The sequence below is a fragment of the Crotalus tigris genome, unplaced genomic scaffold (assembly GCF_016545835.1).
Source record: "Crotalus tigris isolate CLP2741 ecotype Arizona unplaced genomic scaffold, ASM1654583v1 scf7180000018306.2785112, whole genome shotgun sequence".
Lineage (NCBI taxonomy): Eukaryota > Metazoa > Chordata > Lepidosauria > Squamata > Viperidae > Crotalus > Crotalus tigris.
The window spans coordinates 127,787-151,820 of record NW_024096934.1 but is presented as its reverse complement, the minus strand read 5'-3'; the positions used below and the strand labels follow the sequence as shown (position 1 = coordinate 151,820).

At 41.5% G+C, this 24,034-nt stretch overlaps 1 protein-coding gene across 2 annotated transcripts in view; it reads left to right on the top strand.

Moving 5' to 3' along the window:
• The window catches only part of MED13 (mediator complex subunit 13), a 168,274-nt gene that overhangs the window by 71,083 nt on the left and 73,157 nt on the right, over nt 1-24,034 (top strand). For both annotated transcript variants that reach the window (XM_039349995.1, XM_039349993.1), the window contains exons 5-8: nt 9,347-9,544; nt 15,885-16,067; nt 20,808-20,970; nt 22,643-22,753. In XM_039349995.1, the coding sequence (XP_039205929.1) occupies nt 9,347-9,544; nt 15,885-16,067; nt 20,808-20,970; nt 22,643-22,753 (655 nt within the window). The remainder of the gene's footprint in view (nt 1-9,346; nt 9,545-15,884; nt 16,068-20,807; nt 20,971-22,642; nt 22,754-24,034) is intronic.

Here is a 24,034-nt window from a genome sequence, read left to right as displayed (position 1 = left end):
AGAGAGTCTATTGTATTGGCTTTCAAAAGCCAATAGAATAAAAGGGAGTAGCACAGCTAAGGAAAAGGGGGGGGAAATGGCGGACTGTGTTGTTTGGCGACCCCCGTGAAATGGTCGTTCGACCCCAAATGGGGTCCTGAGCCACAGGTTGAGAACCACTGAACTAGACATACCCAATTCCAGCAGCCGTTCCTTATATGTTTTAGCCTCCAGTCCCCTAATCACCTTTGTTGCTCTTCTCTGCACTCTTTCTGGAGTTTCAGCATCTTATTTACATCGAGGTGACTAAAACTGGATGCCGTATTCCAAGTGTGGCCTTACCAAGGCTTTTTTTTTTTATTGAAAATTTTTAAAATTTTACAAAATAAGAAAAAACAACCCTCCCCAACCCACCCCAACCCTCCCACTCCCTCCCTCAACTTTCCCAGAGCTGAATATAGGCTTAATTAAATTTTCTTAAATTCTTAAAAAAGAAAAAATATAAACCATAAATAAGTCTAAATACGTTGCCTTACCAAGGCTTTATAAAGTGATATTAACCCTTCACATGATCTTGATTCTATCCCTCTGTTAATGCAGCTGAGCACTGCGTTGGCTTTTTTGTCAAAATCTGGGTACTCGGCACCTGGTTCGTATGTATGACAGTTGTCCGGGGGTGATCCTGTGATCACCTTTTGTGACCCTCTGACCAGCAAAGTCAATGAGGAAGCCAGAATTCACTTAACAACCGTGTTGCTCCCTTAATAGCTGCAGCGATTCACTTAACAACTGCGGTAAGAAAAATCATAAAGGGGGGCAAAATTCACGGAACAACTGTCTCACGTAGCAACAGAAATTTGGGGCTCAATTGTCCTAAGTTGAGGGCTACGTGTACTCCTGGTTGCATCTTATCTCATCCAGAATAGGCCACTGTCCCAACACCCAATCCTGAGAACAAACAGTCTGTGCTCAATACTTTTCAGTCGTTTGTGAATACAGCTTGAATTCATCGGCTCTCATTCAGCCTGCAACTGTCTCCAGGCAATTGTCAAGCACTTCCATATTCCAGTAGGAAAGAGAGATAATATAATCCGCATACTGATGACACAGCAGTGCAGATCACTGGATCACCACCCTTGCTGACTTAATATAAACAGGAAAGAAAGAGGAAGAGGATAGAATTCTGTGGAAATCCCACAAGTCAAACACACACACACACACACACACACACGAACCGAAATCTGCCAGTAAGAGTCTCTCATGGCGGGTTTGCACATGGGAATGAAACAAACGTCAGAAAAACAAGAGTTGGAAGAGAGCTTGGAGGTCTTCTAGTCCAACCCCCCCCCCAAATGAAGCTACTGTAATGGTTTCCCTGAACCCCCCAACTCAATGATTTCATCGAGAGAACCAGGACAATCAAAGGAAATGCTCCCTGTCTTTTTTCCAAGTGAAATTCACCAGTTAGGGCAAGGGTAGGCAACCTGGGCTCTTTTATGACTCGTGGACTTCAACTCCCAGAATTCCTGAGCCAGCCATGCTGAGGAGAAATGGAGAGGTTTCCATGCTGAGCATGCTGGCTCAGGAATTCTGGGAGTTGAAGTCCACGAGTCATAAAAGAGCCAAGGTTGCCTACCTCTGGCTTAATTCCTTCTCTTACATATTAACTGAAATATGCCCAGATCTTTCCATGGTGTTTCTGAATACACAGCGGTGTATTATAATTCCATTCCAAACGTCAATAGATCAAGCAGAATGCAATGCAGATTGCTTTAAATCAGGGGTCTTCAACCTAGGCCCTTTTATGACTTGTGGACTTCAACTCCCAGAATTCCTGAGCCAGGCATGCTGAGGAGAAAGGGAGAGGTTTCCATGCTGAGCCATGCTGGCTCAGGAATTCTGGGAGTTGAAGTCCACGAGTCATAAAAGAGCCAAGGTTGCCTACCCCTGCTCTAGATGGAAGCCAAGATGTTTGCATGCTAAATCCAGATTTGAAACAAGACTGGCTAAAGAATAGGCTTTTAACTACAGGCAGTCCTCGAATTACAACCGTTTGCGTACTGACCGTTTGAAGTTTTAATGGCACTGAAAAAAGTAACTTAGGACTGTTTTTCAGACTTATAACTGTTGCCGCATCTCCATGGTCATGTGATCAAAATTCAGACGCTTGGCAACTGGCATGTATTTATGACGGTTGCAGTATGCCGGGGTCATTTGGTCACATTTTGCGTCCTTTGGACCAGCAAAGTGAAATAAATTTAATAATAATAATATTAATAAAATCAGTGGGGAAGAGCCAAGGTTGCCTACCCCTACCCTTGGTGCTCTTTGAGCTTGGTGGTTTTCTTGCAGACATTTTGTTACCCAACTAACATCACCAGTGCTAATAGGGCAGTGATGGCGAACCTTTTAGAGACTGAGTGCCCAAACTGCAACCTAAAACCCTCTTATGCATTGTCGGGTGCTGGGTGGGCGTGGCCCAGTGGGTGGGCGTGGCCCATTGGGTGGGCATGGCTGCAATGGTAACAGCAGACTGGGTGGGACTAAAATGTTCAATCAATCAATTCCAACTTTACAAGATCTTTTTTTTCCCCCGCGAGAAGTTGAAATTGACTGATAGATTGAAACAGAGGCCTAAAGCAAAAAGGTTTTATAAAACCCAGCTAAAGGCCTAGGACTGGGGCTCTGAGTGCCACCTCTGGCACCCGTGCCATAGGTTCGCCACCACTGTAATAGGGAGTGGAGCTGCTCTCATTTTATATAAATAGACAGCAAAGCCCATTCCTTTCTAGCACTGATGATGTTACCTAGTTGGGTCCTGAAATGTCTGCAAGAAAACAAGCAAGGTCAAGGATCCTATCCTCCTCCTCCTCCTCCTCCTAAACCCCACTTCTTTCTAGCACTGATGATGTTACCTAGTTGGGTAACAAAATGTCTGCAAGAAAACAGCTGAGCTCAGAGAGCCCCAAGGACCCCACAGTCCTCCTCCTCCTCTTCCTCCTTCTCCACTCTTCAAATCCCACTCCCTTCAGCACTGATGATGTTACCTAGTTGGATCATGAAACAACTGCAAGAAAAAAAAACCAAGCTCAGAGACCCCACATAAGGTCTACATGGCATGGAGGCAGATATTTGAAGAATCCCCTTACTCCCATTGTTACTACCTATTCCATTTGTTTGGGCAGGAGAGACATGCTCAGAATAGAATTGATTAGGGATTGTCGATTATGAGCCAAGGTGGCGCAGCAGTTAGGGTGCAGTACTGCAGGCCACTTTAGCTGACTGTGTTCAGCAGGTCAGTGGTTCAAATCTCACCGGCTCAAGGTTGACTCAGCCTTCCATCCTTCCGGGGTAGGTAAAATGAGGACCCAGATTGTTGGGGGCAATGTAAATATATATGTATACATTGCTTACTGGTGTACACCGCTTAGAGAGTGCTTGCACTTAAAGCGGTATATAAGTCTCATAAATAAATAAATAAATAAATAAATAAATAAATAAATAAAAGGAACCAAGTAGCTTTTTTTTTTTCATCACTGCACTTGCATTCTGGAATACGCCATCAGAGGGTAGGTTGGCCCTGAGTTTGCTCGCCTTGGAAAAAAAACCTTTCCCTGTTTTTCTGGACATGGGGGAAGGGAAAATATATCACTCACATTGTTGCACATTTGTTATTTATGAACCTTGCTGGCGCAGTGATTAAAGTACAGTATTGCAGGCAAATTCTGCCCATGGTCCGGAGTTTGATCCTGATGGAGCTCAAGGTTGACTCAGCTTTCCATCCTCCTTCCGAGGTCGGTAAAACGAGGACGCAGATTGTTGCGGGCCGTGTGGAAAATAATGCTTTCATATTGTAAACCGGCCAGCAAGGGCTACGGGGCGGTATATAAGTGTAAATGCTACTGCTATTGGTGTTATTTATGTAGGAAACAAATTTATATAGCCACCCAACTCACACCTAGGTGATTCTGGGCAGCTTTAACAAAAAAAAACCCACCCTATTATAAAACTCATAATCCTCCCCCCCCCCCAGTCAGATCAGCCATTTTGATTGGCTCCCTCTCCTTTTGGGCTCTGCAGGCTTATTGAAAAAACCCACATTTTAAGGCCTTTCAGAATAGCAACAGGCTGGGGGACCAACCGTATATTGGCGTGGAATGATATTCCATAAAGAACGGATACCACCGAGAAGGCTGTTTTTTTTTTTTGTGATCCCACCAAATGTAAATCCCAGATCGACGGGACCCACAATAAGCCCGGCTTTCCTGTCCTGGTGGGGCCGGGTGGAGGTAATAGGGGAGGTGGTCCATCGAACAGCCTGGCCCCCAAGCCTTGTAGGGCAGTGGTTCTCAACCTGTGGGTCGGGACCGCATTTGGGGTCGAACGACCATTTCACGGGGGTCGCCAAACAACGCAGTCTGCCATTTCCCCCCCCCCCCCTTTCCTTAGCTATGCTACTCCCTTTTATTTTATTGGCTTTTGAAAGCCAATAGAATAGACTCTCTTGAATAGAGTCTAATTCTATTGGCTTTCAAAAGCCAATAGGAATTGTCCAGGCTGTCTCTGCCCTGCTGAGCCTGCCAAAAGTCCCATTCTGCAAATGGTGCTGCACCAGTTGAGTAGTCCTCGACTTACGACCGGTTGAGTAGTCCTCGACTTACGACTGGTTGGGGATTGCGGCATTAAAAAGGTTGAGAACCACTGGTGTAGGGCTTTAAAAGTGATAACCAGACAGCTTGAATTGTACCTAGAAGCAGATTGGCAGAAATATTGTGTTTTTGGCAGCCACTTTGTGTTTTAGTTGGGTTTTTTTTTTTGGTGTACTTTTTAATATTCTTTTGTTTATTTGCTTGTTTATTAGTATCCCGGTTTTATTATTTTTTACAAATAACCGAAGGCGGTGAACGTATCAAGCACATCTTTCTCCTTCTATTTCCCCCACCACAGCAACCTTGTGAGGTAGATTGGTGATTTGCCCAGAGACATCTAGCCAGCTTTCATGGCTAAGGTGGGACTTGAAGTTCCTGTCTTCTGCTTTCTGGCTTGGTGCTTAACCACTAGACGAGGGGTAGGCAACCTTAGCTCTTTTATGACTCGTGGACTTCAACTCCCAGAATTCCTGAGTCAGCTATGCTGAGGGGAAATGGAGAGGTTGCCATGCTGGTTCAGGAATTCTGGGAGTTGAAGTCCACGAGTCATAAAAGAGCCAAGGTTGCCTACCCCCCTGCTTAGACCAAACTGGCTCTTCATACTAAGTATTTGTTAGCCACCCAGAGTATCATTAATGAAATAGGAGTAGCCACATAAAACAAAATAAGTAAAACGATAATGATTTTGTGTTTGTATTGAGAATCTTGAATATTGCTGTTGGGATTTACATTAACAGCGAGCATTTCTTGATGACAGTTAAGCTTGGTCTATTTTCTGAAGTGATTTTGAACTTATATTTGACCAGTTCTTCTATGTGCAGATTTAAAAAAACGTGTTCAGCAACTTTTCAGCTGTATCTCTGTGGAAGTGTAACATTTCTAACGTTGGTTAATGTAATTTTCAGAGACCACCCTTTTATTAGTAGGCGCACCTTCATTTATGAAAAAAAATTGAACTCTGACCTGGTAGCATCCTGCAGTGTTTATTTCAGTACATTGTTCTTGTTTTCTATTTTAAAAAAAACATTTTTCTAATTGCCATGTTGTATATCAGAATATTGTTTCCATTCTTGATTTATTTTAATAAGTTTCTGTGTCAGATGTTCAGAAGAATTAATTTCTAGCTGTTGTTATGGAACATGATTCTTATATAACATACTGTTTTAGTACACATACATTTTAATGAGGAACAATAAGTCCTTGTCCTAAAATTGCCACTAATCAGTAGCTCTTTATTGCAGCTCAGCTTTCCTTTTAATACAAATAGGGCATTTAGTTATTAATTCCTGTGATATTAACTTTTTGTAGTAGTTTCAGATCTTGTCAGAGTTAAGAGATTATCGATAATACTAAACCACGATGTACAGTTAAAAAGTAGCAGACATGAACTTGTCTTGTCATTCCATTCTTTCCTTACATGCCAGCATTAAAAACGTTTCAATCTCTTTCTGTTTTGTCTGAAATTTGAAAAGTTATTTGCATAATAATGACTTGTTGCCCACCAGTTATGGTTGCATTTGTAAATAAACTTAGCTTTACTTTTTAAAACATCAAATGCTCGTGAAAGGGTGAAATAAAGCAGGTTGAGCCAGGCTTAAAGTTTTTGGGATCAGGGGAAATGACATCTTCAATAAATGAGAGAGATTAATACAGAGAAGCTTTCGACTTCCATCCATTCATTTAGCCATCATTTAAAGCAGGGGTGTCAAACTCAATTTTATTAAGGGCCACATCAGCATTGTGGTTGCCCTGGGGGGGTGGAGGGGGGATGGCCTACTGGGTGGGTGTGGATGGAGTGGGTGTGGCCTATTGGATGAGCATGGCCAGCTCTACATTGTTCGCGTCAAGGATGCCTGTGGGGGCCTGGGCAGGAGTGGGACAGATCTGAGGGTCTCTGGCAGAAGGGGGTGGGACCGGGGCAAGGGCCAAGGCATGGTCCACTGGAGGAGCCTCACTGCCTGGTGAAACCCCTCTGCCGGAGCCCATCAAGCTGGATATGTGAAGTAGGTGAGGGCCATTTGCTGGCCACTTCCAGGTGATGGTGCATTTCTTCATTCCTCACAAAGGGTGACACCTCCCCAGCATGCACTCGGGGGACAGGGCTGACATGGCAGGGGCTGGTTCCTTGCTGTTTCTGGACGGCCTTGTGGAGCTAAGACTGAATGTGTTTCAGCATAGATGGTCACCACAAAATTGTACATTGGCTCCCGGCCGGCCTGAGCCAGGACCAAGACATTGGGGGCCATTCCCTCAGGATGGCTTCGTGGGCCACATGAAACCACTTCGTGGGCTGCATCTGGCCCCCGGGCCTTGTGTTTGACATGTCTGGTTTAAAGTTACAGTTGCACTGAAAAAAAAAGGGTTTATGACCAATCCTTGCACTTATGACCGGTCCTCGTACTTATGACCATTACAGCATTCTGATGGTCATGTGATCACAATTTGGGCATTTAGTAACCAGCATGTATTTATGATGGCTGCAGCATCCCAGGGTTATGTGATCGCCATTTGCAAACTTCCCAGATGGATTCCAAAAAGCAAAGACTCCAGGAGCTGAAGTCTCTTTTTAAAACAAAAAACAAGTTTTATTAATTTTCCAATTTTACAAAGCTCCAGGTGTTAAGGAAGCAACATGGTGATTGGGTAATCCACAATTGAATAACAAGCTCTTTCGTACATATGTCAGGTTAGACCAGCAAAGATTTTCTTTCTATTTCCCTTAGTTATTGTATCACGTTCAAATTAATACATTGCTAGTTATAATTTAATCGGTTAAGACATTTATTAATATATTTTAACATACGCCTTCATGTCCTGTTTTTACCTAATTTCAGTTACAGTATTCCAGTTAGCTTAATATCCATAGTCTTTAGATTTCGGGTGGCCCAAAGTTCCCTTAGTTCTTTACAAAATAATTATCATATCTAAAATACATTTATTATTTACTCAAATAAATTTTTACTTTATTTCACAAACATATTCTATTTCTCATCCTAATACCGCATCACTTATTAATAAAATAACCTTTATTGTCTCAATCCAACTTCCAAGAGTATTATTCTCGTGACTATTTTTTTATTTCCCTTATAGATCTAAATCCTAAATATTAATAATATTATCCTTGGTTTCAATATGCAAGAGCTGAAGTCTCTTAACGACCACATAATTCACTTAACAACTGCAGTGATTGACTTAACAACAGTGGCAAAAAAGGTTGAAAATGGGGTGCGGCTCACTTAACAACCGCCTTGCTTAGCAACAGATATTCTGATCCCAATTAGAGTCCTGTGTCCAGGACTATCTGTAATGCAAAGTGACTAATGTTATGCTTGGAGGCAGAGCTGGGGTTTTCAAAATCTGGAAGGAGGCTTTAAAAAAAAAACACGGCAAGCTGATTTGAACATGTACTGTACATGTTTATTTTGTTTTATTTTTACTCTCTCAAGTATAGGTAGTCCTTGACTTAACAACAGTTCATTTATTGCAGTGGCACTGAGAAAAGTGAATTAAGACCGTTTTTCACACTTACAGCTTTTGCAGCATCCCCTTGGTCACATGATCAAAATTCAGATGCTTGGCAGCTGACTCATGTTTATGACAGTTGCCAAGTTCTGGAGTCATGTGATACCACTTGCGACCTTCTGACAGAGTCAATGGATAGATGGATGGATGGATGGATGGATGGATGGATGGATGGATGGATGGACAAACAGACAAGTGGGTGGGTGGATGAATGAGATAGATAGACGGATGGATGGAAAGACAGACAGACAAGTGGGTGGATGGATGAATGGATGAATGAGATATGGATGGATGAGATGGATAGAAAGACAGACAGATAGACAAGTGGATGGATGAATGGATGAATGAGATATGGATGGATGGACGGATGGACAGACAGACAAGTGGGTGGATGGATGAGAGATAAATAGATAGATAGATAGATAGATAGATAGATAGATAGATAGAAAATCTTTATTGTCATTTTTTTACTGTGGGCACAATGGCACACATTAAAAATGAAATTTAATTGCTTGCTCTCAATGAGGGAAGCCAGGTTCACTTAACAATCATGTTGCTAATTTAACAATTTCAGTGATTCACTTAACAACTGTGGCAGGAAAGATTGTAAAATGGGGCAAACCCACTTAACAGCTGTCTCACTTGGCAACATAAATTTTGGGCTCCATTGTGGTCGTAAGTCAAGGACTATCTGTATAACGTTTGTAGGTTTCTCATTCTCTTCATTTCCAAAAATGGCTTGTGTAAAGTGGGGGTAGAACCCTACATTATTACGAAATTGCATTCAATTTTTGAGGAGGTGACGTTAGTCAAAGAGAGAACCGGCTCTACACCTGCTATCATTTGCAGTCGCATAATTATACTGACGTTTTTATCCTGTCCTCTTCTGAAGGCTTGGGTAATGATACTTCTTTGTATCAATATTCTAAAAGGGAATGTTCACTCTTAAGCCTCTCTTCGATGCTCAATTTTAGCTGCTGAAAGCCATTTTAATAAGAATTATATGCAGCCCTTGGGAAAAATACCGCTTGGCATGCCTCCAAAAATAGATATTTCTGTGAGATAGTCCTAAGGAAGTTTTCATTGCAGAGAGCCATCATGATTCCATCAGCAGTCTTTGGACATATGATCCGAGGTTAATAATCGCTGTTCTAATGTGAGATATATATTTTTCTCTCTGTCGTTCTAACTTCTAGTTATCCTGAGTCCATTTGGATTAAATGGTACCCTCACGGGGCAGTCGTTCAAGCTGTCAGATTCTGCAACGAAGAAGCTGATTGGCGAATGGAAGCAGTTCTATCCAATCACATCCAACTTGAAAGAGGGGCTGGAAGAAAAGCAGGAGGAGATGGATTGGGAAGATGACTCTCTAGCTGCTGTGGAGGTCCTTGTTGGTATGGGCTTTTAAAACCGTTTTCCAGACAAATGAACCCGCATTTGAATAATTGCAAATAGTCCTCAGCTTACAACAGTTTGTTTAGTGACCGTTTGAAGTTTCCGTGGTACTGAAGAATGCCTTTTGACCCTTTTTCACAATTACAACACTTGCAGCTTCCCCGTGATCAAAACTCAGGTGCTTGGCAACTGACTCGTATTTATGACAGTTGCAGTGTCCCCGGGGGTGTGTGTGTGTGTCATCTGATCACCATTTTGCGGCCTTCTGACAAGCAAAGTCAATGGGAGAAGCCAGATTCACTTAACCACCGTGTTACTAACTTAACAACTGCAGTGACACACAACAACTGTAGCAAGAAAGGCCATAAAACGGGGGTAAAACTCAACAAATGTCTCCCTTAGCAACAAAAATGTTGGGTTGAATTGTAGTCGTAAGTTGAGCACTACTTGTAGTTATAAAACGATGAATATTATTTTTGTTGTTGTTAGTTGCGAAGTCGTGTCCGACCCATCGCAACCCCATGGACAACATTCCTCCAGGCCTTCCTGTCCTCTACCATCTTCTGGAGTCCATTTAAGCTCACGCCTCCTGCTCCAGTGACTCCATCCAGCCACCTCATTCTCTGTCGTCCCTTTCTTCTCTTGCCCTCCATCTTTCCCAGCATTAGGCTCTTCTCCAGTGAGTCCTTCCTTCTCATTAGGTGGCCAAAGTACTTGAGTTTCAACTTCAGGATCTGGCCTTCTAAAGAGCAGTCGGGGTTGATCTCCTCCAGGACTGACCGGTTGGATCGCCTTGCAGTCCAGGGGACTCGCAGGGGTCTTCTCCAGCACCAGAGTTCAAAGGCCTCCGTTTTTTGGCGCTCAGCCTTTCTTATGGTCCAACTTTCACATCCACACATCGCAAGAATGTTATTTTAGGATTGTATATAGAAGCATCAGATGTCCTGTCACGGGTTGCCAAATTATGGCAGTCTGTGTGTGCGAAAGCTAAGGATGCTTAAGGTCCATAGGGATTTTTGCAGCAATTAAAGTGCTTAAGAAACAAGGTTATTCATTCAGAAATATGCTTATTGGTACCGGTAATCCTTGATTTACGATCGTAATGGAGCCTTCCCATAACGGTCGTTAAGTTATGACAGGTGTAAAGCAGGTCATCACGTGATCCAAACTAATTTTATGGGGGTTTTTTTGCGCCAGTCATTAGGTGAATGCAGTGAACCCCTCAGTCGTAAAGTGAATTAATTGTTTCCTGTGGGGCATTTTTGCTGAAAACTGGAAGAAAATGCCAACCCTGGGGCACAAAGGGAGGGGGGCTGCTGCCATCAGAATTTTGGAACTGGATTGTAAATATCTGTTGTAACTTTGAATGATGGTTATGTGCCCAGTCATAAGTCAAGGAGTACCTGTAATTTCGATAGAGGAGTATATAACAAAATAATTGGTCTGTCCAGAAAAGCACCCGAGTTTTCCATACATACATACATACATACATATATACATACATACATACATGATCTCAGATTACATATTCCTGTACTCTGAAGAACAAATCTTGTAAATAGCTGTTGAGTGACTCGCAATCCATCATGGCAGCCTTTTTCTGAGAACACACAACATGCTGTTACCTACCTACCTCTTCTCTGGAGCTATCTTAGTCAAGAATTATTCCATAAGTACACTGATTTAAGAGTGGTTAATTGCCTACTGAAAACAGTAGTTATTTTGTCCCTGCTTGCTCGCTTGCATGGATATGTAATTCATGAAAGCTTGTGCAATAATAAATTAATTACACACCACATTACTCTTTGTTGTATAAATAAATCCCTGGGCTCTAAGATTATATTATGTTTTTAATTTTAACTGGAATTAGAATTGCTTTAAATGTACTATTAGGGGAACTTAAAGGCTTTGCTAGAAAAGAGTACAGTAAGAATGAGGAGCAAACTGTAAAACAGAAAGCAATTTAATAGATTTGTGCAAATTAAGGTAAGTCTAAAATAGCCATCCAGACTAGACTTTTAGGAAGTTGGTTGAGTTCAGTTATGGAATGTAAAACAAACTATTCACATAGAAGATTCAAAGTTTTGTTTGCTAATATAAATATAGGAAGAAAGGTGTAATCTAAAAGGGGATCAGTATTTTAATTTCATTCTTAAGGTTAATATTATTATTATTTAACCCTAATATCGGCTAAATATCCATTTGATTTCCCCATTATGACAATAAATATTTGTTTTGTTCATTGGCAGTTTCTGAACAATAGATTTTTGGAGATTTAAGAGATCCAGCCTTATTAAAATTTAGATGTACGTGTAGTCCTCGACCTACAACCTCAGTTGAGGCCAAAATTTCCATTGGTAAGCAAGGCGGTCGTTAAGTGAGTCCTGCCCAGTTTAACAACATTTTTGCCACGGTTGTTAAGCAAATCATTGCAGTTGTTAAGTGAATCATGCAGTTGTTAAGCCAATCTTGGCTTCCTCCATTGACTTTGTTTGAGGGAAGCCAAATGAGAAGGTCACAAATGAATACCCAAATAAAGGGCCAAGAGGGTAAGGCTGAATAGCATCCCTGTGCCCAGAAGAAGAGAAATTAGTTCTCTGAATGAAGAAAATATTTTTATTAATAAAACTCCTACCACGCACAGCAAATACCCGCGTGAAATTGCAAAAGGGGAAAAAAAGCCTGCAAATATACATTCAATAAAAATATATTTGAATAATTATCCATTTGTAACGTTAAGCTTACTGAAATCATGAAATAGGATAATCAGCGTTGCTGCTTACCAAAGTTATAAAATAAGGTAGCCAACGGGCTTTTATTTTATTTTATTTTTAAACAAAGAAATAATACAGCGGACAAACCAATAAGAATACAAATGGATGTGATGATTTTTCTTGCTCAAAAACATGCTGTCGACCTAAAATATGAACAGTGCTTTTAATTTTTCAAACTCAAAATGGTTAAAAGTGATCACAAGGAATTATGCTTCCATAAGTTGAAAGCCGCTGCTATGCAGCCTATTGCTTTACAGCCTATTCGTTTACAATTTGGGTCAACAAAACCATATTTAACTCTTACCAGTAATCCTCAACTCGCAACTATTTATTTAGGGAATTTTTAAAGTTACAGTGACTCCTAAAAAGAGTGACTTACGACCATTTTTCACACTTATGACCGTTTGTAGCATTCCCATGGTCACATGATCAAAATTCGGACACTTGCAACTGGCATGTGCTTATGACGCTGCAAACTGGAGTCTTGTGATCCCCTTTGGCGACCTTCTGACGAGCAAAATCAACAAGGAAGCCAGATTCACTTAACAACCGTGTTACTAACTTAACTACTGGAGTGATTTACTTCACAGCGATGGCAAGCAAGATAGTAACTGTCTTATTTAGCAACGGAAATATTGGGTTCAGTTATGTTCAGTAAGTCAAGGGCTCCCTGTATTAGCCTAGAAATGTTTAAATCAGTGGTTCTCAACCTTTTTAATGCCGCGACACCCCCCCCCCCAACCGGTCGTAAGTCGAGGACTACTCAACCGGTCGTAAGTCGAGGACTACTCAACTGGTGCAGCACCATTTGCAGAATGGGACTTTTGGCGGGCTCAGCAGGGCAAAGACAGCCTGAACAATTCCTATTGGCTTTTGAATGCCAATAGAATTAGACTCTATTCAAGAGAGTCTATTCAATTGGCTTTCAAAAACCAATAGAATAAAAGAGAGTAGCACAGCTAAGGAAAAGGCGGGAAAAATGGTGGACTGCGTTGTTTGGTGACCCCCATGAAATGGTTGTTCGACCCCAAATGGGGTCCCAACCCACAGGTTGAGAACGACTGGTCTAAATAGAGTCGAACATCCACTCACTCTTTTAAGGTGAGTATAAAATTATCCTGGGGAACCTTTTATAGCTTTTTTGAGTTCCAGAGAAAAAACGATAGAAGGATGTAAGTAATTTAAGAAAGTCCTTGTTTAAGCTTTGATTAACTATCAAGATTTACTTGCCTGAAGTCTTGACTCAAAATAATCTTCCTACTCTTTGGATGTCAGAACCGTTGTCAGCCACACTGGGATGCTTGGTACAATGCAACTTTTAAAAAAAGATGACAGTGAGACAGATTAAAATTTAAGTAGCTTGGCACAGGAGAGTGGCGTTATTGTGGACCCAACTAGAGTAGGATTTACGGCCCAGATGTCAAAAAAAAAGTTTTATTGCTTTGGTGGAGGAACAGAAAAAAGGAGATAAATTATATTACATCACTGACAAAGTAACATGCTTTTAGTCTAGCCCTGAAGATAATCGAGACAGGGACAAAATGAGAGGGTTCTTCAAGGATTTATATGTGAGAACAGAGGTAGTTTCAGGTTTCATAGCTGAAGAAAACCGTACACCGGGCATTATTGAACTTAAACAGAGAAGCCGGTAATTTAGTTTTCTAAACCGTTTCTTGGGTTTCTGTGATTCTAAGGAAAAAAAAATTGAGCACATTTCTAAAGTCCCATATCCCGCAGCTTGTAGTTAACAGCACACCTGGGTGGAGTGTTGTACATCTTTTGAAATGGAAAGCAAGAAACCAGAAGTGAGGAGAAGGGTGTGATTTTACTGTTAGAGCACTATTCTCGTGCAGGTTCCTCTGTTGTCTGCTTAGTTACCACATGTTTGAACTGTATATTTGGTTCATGTGATTTAGGCCAAGTCTCACTCTGGTTTGGCTGAAACCAGGAGTGATACCTAGAACACCCAATGTAATTTCCTGCAGTTGCAGGGAAACACCCAGACTCTGTAATATGTCGCTTTAAATACAGCTTTTAAAAGAAAGAAAAAAAGTCCCAAACTTTCTCCCAAATCCCAGGAAACCCCCACCCATGTGTGTGTGTGTGTGTGTGTGTGTGTGTGTGTGTGTGTACACACACACACATACATATATATACATACATATACATGTTTTCTGAGGTTTCCGCGGGTATTTGTATGTAGGTCTTTGGTTGTTCGGGTTTTCTCCCGCGTAAAATTGGAAGTGTCTTGGCGACGTTTCGACGAAGTCCCATTCGTCATCTTCAGGCTGGTGCTTTCAGCTGAAAGCACCAGCCTGAAGATGACGAATGGGACTTCGTCGAAACGTCGCCAAGACACTTCCAATTTTACATACATACAGAACTAAATTGGCTGCTGTATGTATTTATTTTCTGGATTTTTTCCCCCTGTTAATTGCTCTTAATTGTTTTAACTGTTTTATAGTTTTGGAATTGTAAGCTGCCCAGAGTCATTTGGTTGGGATGGGCAGAAAAAGAAAGAAAGAAAGAAGGAAGGAAGGAAGGAAGGAAGGAAGGAAGGAAGGAAAGAGGGAAGGAGGGAGGGAGGGAGAAAAGAAAGAGAAAGAAAGAAGGAAGGAAGGAAAGAAAAAGAAAGAAAGATGGATTTCTACCCATTTTGAGATGTTAACCAGGAAGGTCTTCATTCATGGCCTGGGGGACACTTATCCAGCCATATTGGTTGTGTTTGTGTTATGCTAATACAGATAGTCCTTGATTTATGACCACAATTGAGCGCCAAATTTCTGTTGCTAAGCAAGAAAGTTGTTAAGTGAGTTTTGCAACTTTCTTGCCACGGTCGTTAAGTAAATCGCTGCAGTTGTTAGAAACGTGATTGCTTAATGAGTCTGTCTGCCCTTTTATTTGTCAGAAGGTCACGAAAGATGATCAATGACACCGCAACCGTCATAAATACATGCCAGTTGCCAAGCACCCAAATTTTGATCATGTGACCATGGGAATGCTGCAACAGCCATAAGTGTGGACAGCAGTCATAAGTCACTTTTTTTCAGTGCCATTGTAACTTTGAGCACTCGCTAAATGAATCGTTACAGGTCGAGGACTACCGGTATTGTTTTGTTTTGTTTTTTTTTAAAATAAGCTACAACGGCTGAACTCACACGCACACAGATTTCCTAATAGCCGAGTTTCATTTGTGAAGCCCATAATTCTCAGCGAGGATTTAAAGAGGGGGTGAAAAGATGGGAGCCATCTGGCATTGGAGGAGGAATAAGTACAAACCTATTGCCATATAGTATCTGCTAGTGCAGAGGTTCCCCAACCTTTTGGGCACCAGGGACCCGTTCCGTGGAGAGAGGTTTTTCCGCGGACCGTGTGTGTGTGTGTGGTTTTGTGTGCTGCCTGCATCCCATGGATGGGGCTTTGCTTGTTTGTGTGGACCGGTTGTTGGCATGCCAGGGCCCGGTACTGTTCCATGGACCGGGGGGGTTGGGGACCCCTGTGCTAGGGTATCTGTAACTCAACTGGATTGTGAAATAAAACGTTTCCTTTTTCTTTTTCTTTAAAGCTGGCGTGCGAATGGTTTACCCAGCATGCTTCGTTCTGGTTCCTCAGACAGACATTCCTGTTCCTAGCACCGCTGGTTCAAGCAACTGTTTGGGTGTCCATCAAGTGCCTGTTTCCACAAGAGATCCGGCTATTTCCTCAGTTACTCTCACTCCACCGACCTCCCCAGAAGAAGTTCAGACAGGTAGAGTAAAAATAATTACTTTCCTATCAGAAGGGTGACGCCTCTTAAAATTGGTCTTTGGAATCTCCAGAGTTGAAGAACTTCAACTATTTTGACATGGTCTTTTATTCCGATACTTAAGAGTGCGTGTTAGGGCCAGTAATATCTAGCAAAGCTGCCAGGGTGAAGTGCAGCGCATTCACATGTATGCTTCGTGTTGTAATATCTTCATTTTTTTTTATTGTGTTACGAAAAATAGAAGGTAGCCCTCGACGTACAACCACTCATTTAGTGATCATTTGAAGTTACAACGGCATTTTAAAAATGACTTACAACTGGTCCTCTCACAACCCACTTCTCATGATCAAAATTCAGGCACTTGGCAACTGGCGTGTATTTACAATGGTTGCAGTGTCCCAGAATCATGTGATCATTACCATTAGTGACCTTCACAGCTGGTTTTTGACAAGCAAAGTCAATGGAGGAAACCAGAATCGCTTATCAGCTGCATCATTTATTTAACAACTGCAGTGATTCGTTAACAACCATTGCAAAAAAAAAAGTCATAAAATCAGACACAACTCACTTAACAACTGACTTACTCAGAAATGGAAATTTTGGCCCCAATAAGTTGAGAGCTACCTGTATTTTGAGTTTTGGCCCTAGCGGAGCTTCCAAGCACTTCCAAATTGATTAGTAACAAATAGTAACACAGCAACAAATTAAGCAGTTTTCCTGGTATATCAGCCCGAACAGAATAAAGAATTGTAAAGTTGTTTTGAGAAATTTGAGGCCTGTCCCCTGCTCAGAGCAGCTCTGACAGATGCTTGCTGGACTTTTTTTTGAAGAGCTCAAGTGAAAGGGAACTTATCATTTCATATGTCAGTCTGTTCTGCTAGCTGACAGCTTGAGTTGTTGTGGTGTCTGACTTAAATCTCCTTCCTTTAATTCACTGATTGTGAATTCACTCCCTTTTCTTGTGTGATGGTTCTTCAGATACTGGAAGGCTACTATCATACCTCCCTTAGTGCCTTCAAACAATGTCTTAGAACTTTATTTCCTTTCATTTTTTTCCTTATCTCTTCTTACAAAATTCTAAAGAGCTTTACGAAGTCTCTTTTGTAAATCCAACCTAAGAAAATTATCCAGGTTGCTCTCTTGGTTTGTTATTTGTATAATCTTTTCATGATTAAGACATCAGCCAATGATCTTTTGTATGTCCAGTGTAACACTTTTTCCCCTGTCATTTTTAAATCCACTTTCAAGCCAGTCTCAATTTGGTCAAGTAAAACTTGTTCCTTTTCCACACTATCTATAGAGGAAGATACTCATAAAATTAACTTCAAGATTCAGGGTTCAAAAATATGCCCAATGTTAAAATATTTTGCTTCATTCTTTAATTGTGACTTGAGTTTGAATGTTCTTCTCCTTTAATTAAAATTAAAACCTTTAGTTCCTTATAGTTCCCTCTAGTGTCCAATTTTAATGTGTTATGTTTCTTCTAAAGAATCCAAAACAAAAGCATTTTCCCATGGAAAGGATTCTTATAATTAATTTTAAAATCTTATTTCAAGTTTATCTTGACCCTCAGTCTGTTTGTAACATTCTAAGATCTATTTTTTAACCACCCTTTTGCTGTTCATTAAAAAAAAATGTTTTAAGCCCTTAAACTAGTATTTAAAACTTCTTTCACTAAGGATTGAAGGAATCTCACTTTGTGCTGTCAAACCTGTCAAGCCAAAAGTTCCTAGTAGCGGAAAAACAGTTAACCAGCAATTTTTGAAAGTGATTGCGAAAGAAAACAAGCAAACCCAATGTCCTTTTAAATGTTCCAATCACAGTTTGAGCAAGATGGTTATTCCCTGATCTCCCAGAGCTTGAAACCTGCTGGAGATCACTTTCTTGCTATCTTCTGATGGAGAGCAACTGTTTGGAGCATTTGTGGGTGACCTCAGGTCCTCTCCTTATTCAGAGAGGAATTCCAAAGAGTCAGTTTACTTGGTTGTCAGCTGTACTTTTCACAGAGCTGTGAACTTTCTTGTTTTTTTTTCTTTGAAAATGTTTCGCTTCTCATTCAAGAAGCTACTTCAGTTCAGAACTGAAGTGACAACCGTGACCTGGATGATTGAGAATCTGAGGACACAGATTAACCTCCAGGTGGCCTCAAGGATTCTCTAAAACAGTGGTTCTCAACCTTTTTAATGCCGTGACCCCCCAACCGGTCGTAAGTCGAAGACTACTCAACCAGTCGTAAGTCGAGGACTACTCAACTGGTGCAGCACCGTTTGCAGAATGGGGCTTTTGGCGGGCTCAGCAGGGCAGAGACAGCCTGGACAATTCCTATTGGCTTTTGAAAGCCAATAGATTAGACTCTATTCAAGAGAGTCTATTCTATTGGCTTTCAAAAGCCAATAGAATAAAAGGGAGTAGCACAGCTAAGGAAAAGGGGAAAAAAATGGCGGACTGCGTTGTTTGGCGACCCCCTTGAAATGGTCGTTCGACCCCAAATGGGGTCCCGACCCACAGGTTGAGAATCACTGCTCTAAAAGAAGGCAAATGACCGTCTGTCTGCAAGGAATATAAATCCTCCCATTCCCCACCATCCAGTCAGAGTTGAAGAAGCTTCTTGGATGAACAGCGAAACGTCTTCAAAGAAAAACAAGAAAATCCAGTTGCCTCTTGAAAAAGCACCTTTGGGACTTTCTTGCCACAGTTGTTAAGTGAATCACTGCAGTTCTTAAGTTAGTAAGATGGTTGTTAATGAATCTGGCTTCCCCACTGACCTATCTTATCAGAAAGTCGCAAAAAGTGATCACATAACACCAGGACACGGCAACTATCATAAATATGAGTCAGTTGCCAAGCATCTGGATTTTGATCACATGATCATGGGGATGCTGTAATGGTAGTAAGTGTGAAAAAACGGTCATAAGTCCCTTTTTTCATTGCCATTGTAACTTTGGACGGTCACTAAAAGAACTGTTGTAAGTCAAGGACTACTGGAACCAAACAAAGATGAAGGGAGGAGAAGCATCACTGGCGGAAATGACATACAACAAACTGGGGGAGGGCTGAAACTTCTGTGCCCTGAATGCTGGAGCCTTGAGAAGGCCCTGAGTGCATTTAATTTAGAATAAATAGAATAGCAGAGTTGGAAGGGACCTTGGAGGTCTTCTAATCCAACCTCCTGCTCAGGCAAGAAACCCTGTAAACAGAGTTTTCTAGATAGAGAAGATCTAGCCTTCTTTTTACATATATATATATTTTTTTATAAACTTTTACAGCTCTATTTGCCAGTTAATTTGACCTACCATTTATAGAAGACCTATCTTTCTGTTCAAGCTCTAATCTACATACGGCTTTGCTACTTTTTGTTGCTTATAAACCACCAGCTCAGAGACACCCACAGTGTCCTGGCACAAAACAGGCATTGTATAAAGCAGTGTATGGATGAGATGGAAACAAAGATAGTTTGCAAAGACAGAAAGGCGTGGAAAGCTAATCATAAATGATGTTGTCATAAGTTACATTTAGCTATATATCTTTTTGTCGTATGCCTTTTCTCAGCTTACTATTTCTCCTTTTCCGTGCTTTGCTTAACTGCTTGTCTTGAAAGGAAGTAATGTGATGGGGGATGCATATACGAACAGAGCAGAAAAAATATTTCCCAATTGTCAGATGCTCTGGCTAGAAAACACAGGAAAACACCATTGGTGCAGTTCATGTAGAACTGACAGCATTCATTTTTAACTGCATCTGCAGAATTAGACACGTGCTGCATATAATGGGTTGAATGTAAATTGTTAGACCATGACAATGGTTACTCTGTGAGGGAAATGGACGCTCTTCATTATTTTCATTTCATTTCATTTCATTTTTTTATTATTTTATTTTATTTTATTTTGTATTGTATTAATATTATGTTATGTTATGTTATGTTATGTTATGTTATATTATATTATATTATGGCAAAACTGACTTGATAAATGTCTCACTTAGCAATAGAAATTTTAGGCTCGGTTGTAGTCGCAAGTCAAGGACTACCTGCAAACCCAATTCCATCAAGTTATATTTTTCTTACGGGTGCTTTTCTGTACCCGTTGTCAACCAAGGACTTGTGCAAGTTTTTGATGCGGGGGCGTATTTCATAAAATGTTAAGGCTTCTGCTTAAGCCAGTAGTGGTGAACCTATGGCACGGGTGCCAGAGGCGGCACTCGGAGCCCTCTCTGTGGGCACACGTGCTGTTGCCCCAGCCTCACGTCCTCCCGCGACCCCTCCTCTCCAGCAGCCCCCCTGAAGGAGAGTCCCCCTGAGCGTGGCCCACGAGGAGGACATGGCAGCCAGGCAGCGAAGACAAGACTCTGCCCTCACACCCCATTGTGCACAGTTGATGCCGCAGGGCGCAGGCAGAGGGCATGACTGCCATAGTGCTTCTGGCAGAGTGCCTTGACTGCCTGGGTGATCTGCGGCGGGCCCTGGAGGCGGTGAGTGGCCCTGCGGGCAGACGGGGCAGGGGATGCAGGGGCGGGGCAGGGGGTAGAGCAGGGGCGGAGCCAGTTTTTGGGCACTTGGTCTCTAAAAGGTTCACCATCACTGGCTTAAGCTTTTCTTCACGCAATGTCCTAAAATGCTGGGGTTGTTAAACTTCCTTTCTAAATGCATAAATCACATAGATTTTCCTTTGGGTTTCTGGTTTAGCGGATTATGGGATAGCTACAATATAATATTATGATGACATGTGTTTTGGCTTCCTTTTTCAGTTGATGCTCGTTCAGCACAGAAGTGGGTCAAGCTGTCTTCGGTTTCCGACGTATTCAGTTCTGACAGCACTAATCATCATGGGGGAAGGATCCCTCGAAAGCTGGCCAATCAGGTGGTTGACAGAGTTTGGCAAGAATGCAATATGAACAGAGCACTGACCAAGTATGTGGTTTTATTTTATTATTATTTTTTTACATTTGGTAAGAACTTCAAAATGCATCTCAGTTGATTCATGTGGGATAAGAAAATGCTGCCTGCATGTTTCCATATTGTAGGTATGGATCTAAATTGAAATATACCCACCAGCTCCCAAAAGTTAAGAAACTTGCGTGGATTATCTAAAACTTAAATCACTGATTGGCTGGCTCAGGATTATTTTAAGTCATGGAGATGCTAAAGTTCTTTGATACTTAAAACATTGACATAGAAATTTCCCAGTAAATACCTTGTGATATTAAAGGCTGATAAATAACATCCATAATAATTATTGAATTAAATCTGTGTGCTGCCAAATCATTCAGGCTCCTAGTGGATTATGACAAAATTACATACAATGAAGCATCCATAGGGAAGAAAGACAATTATACAATATTTGCAGTAAGCAAATACATTTATCCCACAATAGACTATAAACCCAAAATTAGTTTCTCAGGTGAAAACCAACAATATCAACTAGCAACTGTAACCACAATGACATCCCAAAAACTCTCCAGAAAAGTTCAGTCTTCCTTAGCTTCTGGAACCCTGTTAGCATGAAAGCTAGTCTAATTTCTAGAGGAAGGCAAACCCAAATCTTAGATGTCATAATAATAATAAAACTCTAACCTGAGCCCTCCTCGTTTCCCTAAAATGGGACACCATTCTTCTCCCAGAATGATGTCCTTAGACACGACAATATTCTGTGGGGTCCTTGCTGCTCTCTGAGCTTGATTGGCCAGCAATTAACACACAGATAATCAGAAATTAATATCAGGATTAACACCCTGATCAAGCAGTAAACAATATCCTAATCAAGGAACTACCAACTCAGACAAACAGTCAAACAGTAAACAACTGCCTAATCCAGGAGTAGGCAACCTTGGCTCTTTTATGACTCGTGGACTTCAACTCCCAGAATTCCTGAGCCAGCCATGTTGGCTCAGGAATTCTGGGAGTTGAAGTCCACGAGTCAGAAAAGAGCCAAGGTTGCCTACCCCTGGCCTAATTAAAGAACCATCCAAGAACACTCCCACCAACAGTGACAGGGCAAGCAGAGAGCAAACCCCACTCCCTCTTCTAGCGCTGATGATGTTACCTAGTTGGGTAATGAAACATCTGCAAGAAAGCAGCCAAGCTCAGAGAGCACCAAGGACCCCACAGTTTAACCCTAAGCTACAAATATCCTCCATTCACTGTCATAGGCATCACAGGCTAGCTACAAAGTGCTTGTTTGCAATTATTTAATTTCATTAAATTGTGAATATTCAGAGGAATTGAAATCTTTCAAGATTTTTTTTTTGTGTTTACTTATATATGCTTGTTAATTGTTCATGATAAAACACAGTGCTAAATGATACATACTTATATGATAATTTTTTGTCATGGGCTGGTCAGGCAGCGTTCCATCCACAAACGTTTTGGTTTTCGTGTTATCGTAACACCACCACACACGATGGCTTCTAAATGAATGGGGGTTGTTAAGTCCTGAAATTCCTAAGTAATAAGCTGGAAATTTCAGTTCCAGTAGAGCTGTAGCAGACCGGGTGGGAAGCATTAATTTGCAGTTTAGTGCCTTTTTTATTTTTTTTACATTTTCCTATACTTAAAGAATAATTTCCCCCTGAATACAATGTAGAAGGAAGTATTCTGCTACATCAAATGGCTTATGTGAAGAGGAGACGATTGAGAAAATGGGATTTTGGGACTTTGTCGAAGCTGCACAGAGGGCCAATTGCACATGTTCCAGGTAGGAGAACCTGGGGGGGGGGAGGCTTGAAAACAGACAAGGCCCTTTTAGGGCCCATTGTATGAAATAACAAAACAGGTAAGAAGCTTATGGGCTGCCACAGTCCTGGTACAAGTTAAATGTGTCACTTTCTCAAGGTAAGATATGAGACGGTATATACATACAGGTAGCTGTCGACTTAACGACCACAGTAACCCCAACATTTTATGCACTTTCTGTTCACGATTGTTAAGCGAATTACTGCAGTTGTTAAATGAATCATTTGATCATTAAGCGAAGCTGTCTTCCCCCGTTGACTTTACCTGTCGGAAGCCGGCTGGGAAGGTTACAAAACGGTGATCTCTTGACCCTGGGACAGTGCAACCGTCATAAATACATGCCATTTGCCAAGCATCCGATCACGATCACATGACCATGGGGAATGCTGCAAGGTCATAACTGTGAAAACTGGTCATAAGTCCAGCACAGTTGTAACTTTGAATGGTCACCGAATGAATGGCTGTAAGCCGAGGACTACCTGTAATTAGCCAAATTTTGCTGATCTCCAGAGATTGATCAGGCTCAGATCAGATAGGGAAATCATTAGAAAACACTAAGGCTATTGGCTATGGCAAATCTAGACAGCATACTAAAAAGCAGAGACAACAAAAGTAGGCATAGTCAAGGCCATGATTTTCCCAGTTGCAATGTATGGCTGTGAAAGTTGGACCGTAAGAAAGGCTGAGCACCAAAGAATGGAGGCCTTTGAACTCTGGTGCTGGAGAAGACTCCTGCGAGTCCCCTGGACTGCAAGGCGATCAAACTGGTCAGTCCTAGAGGAGATCAACCCTGATTGCTCTTTAGAAGGCCAGATCCTGAAGTTGAAACTCAAGTACTTTGGCCATCTAATGAGAAGGAAGGACTCACTGGAGAAGAGCCTGATGCTGGGAAAGATGGAGGGCAAGAGAAGAAGGGGACGACAGAGAATGAGGTGGCTGGATGGAGTGACTGAAGCAGTAGGTGTGAGCTTAAATGGACTCCAGAAGATGGTAGAGGACAGGAAAGCCTGGAGGAACATTGTCCATGGGGTTGCAATGGGTCAGACACGACTTCGCAACTAACAACAAAGGCTATTGACTAGATGGGGAGGTTGAAAGCATCTCTAAAACAAGGCCAGGGCAAACTACTTCTCTATAGTTGCCAAAAAAGCTACATGGGCTAGTCTGTGAAATGACAAGAAGTTGAACTTGATTGAGGTGAAATTGTGTATTTATCCTTAATTTATCATCTCTAGTTAGTTAT